At 30.4% G+C, this 5,454-nt stretch overlaps 1 protein-coding gene across 1 annotated transcript; it reads right to left on the bottom strand.

Annotated features, from left to right (window-relative positions):
• Positions 1-257: 257 nt before the first annotated feature.
• LOC120072816 lies at positions 258-5,107 on the bottom strand. Its single transcript, XM_039025328.1, has 4 exons — positions 4,808-5,107; positions 4,523-4,735; positions 3,880-4,443; positions 258-949 (listed from the first exon to the last, which is right to left on the bottom strand). Exons 1-4 carry the CDS (start codon positions 5,055-5,057, stop codon positions 582-584), a joined length of 1,395 nt encoding a protein of 464 aa, XP_038881256.1. The 5' UTR covers positions 5,058-5,107; the 3' UTR covers positions 258-581.
• Between the last annotated feature and the right edge of the window lie 347 nt (positions 5,108-5,454).

Consider the following 5,454-nt stretch of genomic DNA (forward strand, 5'->3'; position numbering starts at 1 on the left):
ATTTTAATTTAGCGCTATTTTTTTGAGTTCATCGATACGGAATCTCTCTCAGTTGATAGAAGAAAACAAATCTTTACACGATTATCAGTCATAAGATCACAATTAAGACTACAATCAGATAAGTTATTATCTATATTGATAAAATATCTATATTTTTGCCGTAACAAACATGACTCGATTGACAAATATATGTGTTAGCAACTAAAAAGTTGTAATCTAAATCTCTTATTTTTTTGGTACTAAAAAAAATTCGTAGATTGATAAGAAAGTAAAATTAATGAGTCAATGAAATAAGAACAATCCATGATCATTTCTCTCATAACCAACATGAATTACTACTCTCAGGTAATAGTCCCTTAAATCAAACACTCGATAAATAATTTAAATATGTACAACTGAAAAAATAATTTTAATATAAAAGCGACTAGTTCATAGCTCCCAAACGGCGTCGTATGAATAGTAATAGAAGAAAGGAAATGAGAAAGATGTGGAACGGTTGACCCGTCAAACTTTTCCTAATGACCTTTCTGCGCTCTGGGGAAAAGAACACGTGGCAGATGGCAAAGGACAAAAAGGTGAAATCAAGAAACATCACCTTCACCCCACATCTGGAGAAGATAATTTTGGCACTTGCTGCAACAGCTACCATTGACGTACGACAAATCAGGGCCGGCCCTTTTAGTTCGTTTGGGCTTGGAAATGTGGGGGCCCAATTCAGGCCCACCATATCGTTTATTTTTGAGATTGTGCCTATATTCCAAAGCAACTTGTTCGAAAACTTCTCCTTCAAACATGTTGATTTTGATGGGTGGGGTCAAATGATCTCTCACAAATGCAAAAGCCAACTGGTCTCTTGGGTTGAAAGCTTCCAATTCGTTGAACAAAAGGCATGAGAATAGGTTGCTTCCCCTTCCATGTCTCCTCAAGATCAAAGCACTATCGGGTACATCTGTATAATTCCTCTCCCAAAATTAAATATATGAAAAATATACGTCGCTCGATAACCATTCAATTTTTAGTTTTTTAAAATTAAACATTCTAACACTCTTTTCATCTCTAAATCTCTTGCTTTGTTATCTAGTTTCTACTTATGTTTTTTAAAACTAAGTCAAGTTTTGAAAAAAAAATGTTTTTAAAAGCTTGGTTAGCGTTATTAGAATTTGGTTAAGAAGCGATTATTTTATTTGAGAAATATGAAAATCATGTTAAGAAAATGAGATAAAATATACTTAATTTTCAAAACTAAATGATTACCAAACGGACACAAATAATTTATTAGCAAAATATTTTATATCATGTGATATTAATATACTGTATATAGCAACTAATGAGAGAGAGAGAAACTAGAAATCTTGTGTTTTGAATACATAAAGCATTGAAAGATGGAGCTTCGAGAATCTCTAAAGTGATATTGAAAGAGTAGATTGTCCACTAATAGCAGAGTTGAACAAAACAAAAAAGAATAATAATAATAATAATAATAATAATAATAATAATAATAATAATAATAAAAGAGTTAAGTAGACTTCAAATAAAAAAACAAAGAGAAATAGAGTAGGTCTTCAGAATTCCATGTGGCTCACAGGGAGACCAATATTCTTATCATGGAGAAATTATCTGCTCCCATTCCATGCTCCCAATAACTCTCTCCCTTTTGTTTTTGTTCTTCTACCAAACCCACAATTTTGTTTATTTTTTTTTTTAAAAATCAATCTACATTCTTTATAATTATTTTTGAGCTCAAGAGAGCTGGATTAAAATTTTAGTCGAAAAAATATATATTAATTATTAATTGTTAAACTTAAGTTAACTATAATTAATGGGTATACAAAGGTGAGCCTAGTACTTAAGAGATTTTTAATTCGAAGTTTCCTAACTCTATTGTATTAATATGTATAAAAGAAAAAACTACAGCTAATGTGTCCTTACCTAAGTACAAACTCCTACTTTTTTCTTCTCTCTTTTTTAAAGTACAATAAGACAAATTCATCTAATAAACTTATTAAATCAACGATAATAAGAACATAATTCAAAATTATTATAACTTCTTAAAATTTATGGACTAAATAGAAACATGTTCAAAATACATGAACTTTATGATTAAAAGTTATTCTAACGTTATAACGCATTAAAAAAACAAAATTGTAGTTCTTATTTGCTATTATGTACCCATTGTTTCTTACTTTAGGAGTTTTGAATGGCAGATTACATTTATGAATTTGATAACATATAGTTTTGATAGATATGATTATTAGGTTAAAAAAAATCTTGGATTGAAAGCAAGAAAGCCGTGAGAAAGGGCATGATATGCATGAGACGTAATTCACAAGGCATAATTACAAACATACAAAAGGCAAAGACAAAAGTATGGGCATTGAAATAATATCTTAGAGGCTTCTTTTGGCTTAATTAATCCAATTCATTTCACAGCAAAATGCAAGCGGACAAATTTACGAAAGAGAGTTTCGATTGGAATCTTTCTATGCTTTTTTTAGGTTCATTGCCAGCTAAAAATAAAAATAAATCCAGGGTTGGATGCTTTGTTTGTTTGAACAAAAGAACAGAATTTGGTTGACTTAAATTAAACCATCAAATGCTATATTTGAATATTAGATTTACACAAAGTAAAGAAAAATAAAATCAAAACTTTACTTTTGTTACTATAACCTAACCTCTTTAAATTTCCAATGGGACGTTTATTAAAGTATGAAGTATTTTGAAATCAAAACAAACTTTCTAACCCACTAAATATTAATTTGATATTTTTTATAATAATTTTTAAAAACATATATATCTCTTTTGCTTAAAACACATCCAAGTCTATACTTGATAAATAAAAATCACCCTCTGCGTAAAAAAGGAAGAGAAAAATAACTCCTCCAGTTTCAAATTAACTAATTTTTTTTTTTTTTTTAAAAAAAGTTCCATGAACCACTTGCACCCCTCCAAGTTTCATTAAGGAGATTTTAGAAATAAAAAAGATAAAAGAAAAATTATTTACAAATATTCTTTGATGGAGATTGATAGACTATTAGTGTTTTTTTTTTTTTGCTATTTCTTTAAATAGTTTGACATTTTTTCTATTTGTGAAAATTTTTCTTTTATAAATTTAGGCATGTTTGAGATTTATTGTTTCTAGTTATCTAAAACCAATTTTGATGATATGAAAATTGCATTTAAAAGTAAAAAAAAATGAAATATTAAATAATTTTTTAGCTATTGGAATTATGCTTCAAAATAATTATATACATGATATGATAAAAGTTATTTTAACAAAGTCAAAACCACTTCCAAACATGTACTTAGGTCCTTAGGTCGTTTGGATTTATGAGGATTATGGCTAGAGAACTATATGGTTTTTTTTTTTTTTTTTTTTTTTTTTTTTTTTTTTGTAATATGTAGCTTTTGTAGTACAACCAATACAAAGATGAAAATTAAACCTATGGTTAGTACATGTCAATTATCATTAAGTTTATCTGGTAATATATAATTGAATATGATAATATTTGGATGCATCCAAGATGCACCTATCTCTATGCTTCTCTCTCCTATCACTCACACCAAAAAAAATAATTACAATATTTTTAAATAATAAATAAGAATAATTTACCACATATCAAATTATAATTCGACAATTTGGTGAGAAGCATACAAATAGGTGTTCCTAGGATGCACAAGTATTTTTCAATTGGATATTACAGAGCTAATTAAAAAAAAAAAAAAATTGTGTAAGTTATGCTTAGTTTGTGAGTTAAAGATTGATAGGTATGTTTGACCTTTAAATTCCAATATAGACAATATTTGTAGGGAGCAAAATAAGCATAAAAAATATTGTATTATGAGAGAAAATGTAAGCTAGAAGTTAAAATGAGAAATTACCTGTGGTATAGGGAAGCTTATTAGGACTCCATGGTTGCAAGCCATTTTCACAATAAGTTTCCATTTGCTTCTTCAAAGAATCAACATCCCACCATTTCTTCCACCTTGCAGTTGCCATAGCCTCTTCCATAGTATGAATATAATATGGATGTTTAGAAATAGCCATATCTGCATTCTCAGTGATAATCAACGAATGAATCAACAACAATGGATCCACCATTAACTGAAGCTTCGCATCCACCCATATACTGAATTTAGAATTTGGAAATAGTCTATGAACTAAATATTTAGGTATTACGCCATTCATTGCCGGATTTTCGTACAGATTCTTGCTAGAAACTCTCACAATTCTCCAAGCCCCAATTATATCAGACGACGAGTTTTTTCCAGAAATTATCTTGTGATTTTCCAATCCTTTCACTGTTGTTTCATCAACAAACATGAAAAAACATACGCTACCCAAAGTTTTCGATCCAAGACCTCTCGGTTGCCGAATTTTATCATGATCGTTGAAAATCGCCGAAACTACAACCACACCGTTACAACTCTCCATAGCAATCCGGTCTGAAGGAGGGAAAAAAATCGGTTAAAACGATTCAAAAACACACGAACGTCAAAAAATCGCATCAGAAATTCGTAATACCAGAATCACTGACAGGAAATTTCTTGAGGAATCCACAAGGAACCGGTACGTTAGTGGTATCATAATCTCGATAATCGAAGAAAGAAAATCTCCTCTCGGCAGTGAAATTGCCGCCGAAAGTGTCGGAATTAGCGAGGAGATACCTCAAATTGGAGGATTGCGACGAAGAACTCGACTGCATTTCATGGATCTCATTGAAAACCATCCAATAATCTGAAACAGGGAGGGAAAAGAAATGAGAGAAGAAAAAAGGGAATGAGAATGGAGAAAGTTCGAGAGTATTACCTGAGAAGAAAACAGGGGAGGAGCAAGAGGAGCGGAGAGTGGGAATGGCGTACTTGTGTTCGCCATAGGAGGAGGGATAAGAGAAGAGAGGGAACTGAATGGGATCGAAGGGAGAAGAACGGAAGAGGCATTTGGAAGAAGAGAAAGAAGTGTAGAGAGCGAGGAAGATGGAGGAAAAAAGGTAAAGCAGAGAGAAACAGAGGAGTTTTGATTGGAAAAGCAGAGGAGACGACCATCCTGGCTTTCCCATAGCCTCTGGATTTCGATTTTTCACATCAATTTTCTTTTTTCTTTTTTCCCTTTATATATATATATTTTTTCTTTCTTCGTCGTTTATTGCCTCACTTCACTCCCTCACCTTCTCTTCAGTGCGACAAAAACTATAACCGTTTCTGTTTTTATGAAATTCACAACTTTATTAGTATTAAATTAAGTTTGTTTTCACGTATACAAAAATGAATCAAAATATTTATAAATATAGTAAAAATTTATTATTTACGATAAACTACGATCTATGTCTACGTCAGATAGTAATCTATCACAAATGAATTGTGACATTTTATTATTATTTGTAAATATTTTCAGTAATTTTATCCTTTAAAATAATTTTTTACTAAATTACAAATTTACTACCTAGATTTTTTTAA

Source organism: Benincasa hispida, chromosome 3, assembly GCF_009727055.1.
Source record: "Benincasa hispida cultivar B227 chromosome 3, ASM972705v1, whole genome shotgun sequence".
NCBI classification, from domain to species: Eukaryota; Viridiplantae; Streptophyta; class Magnoliopsida; order Cucurbitales; family Cucurbitaceae; genus Benincasa; species Benincasa hispida.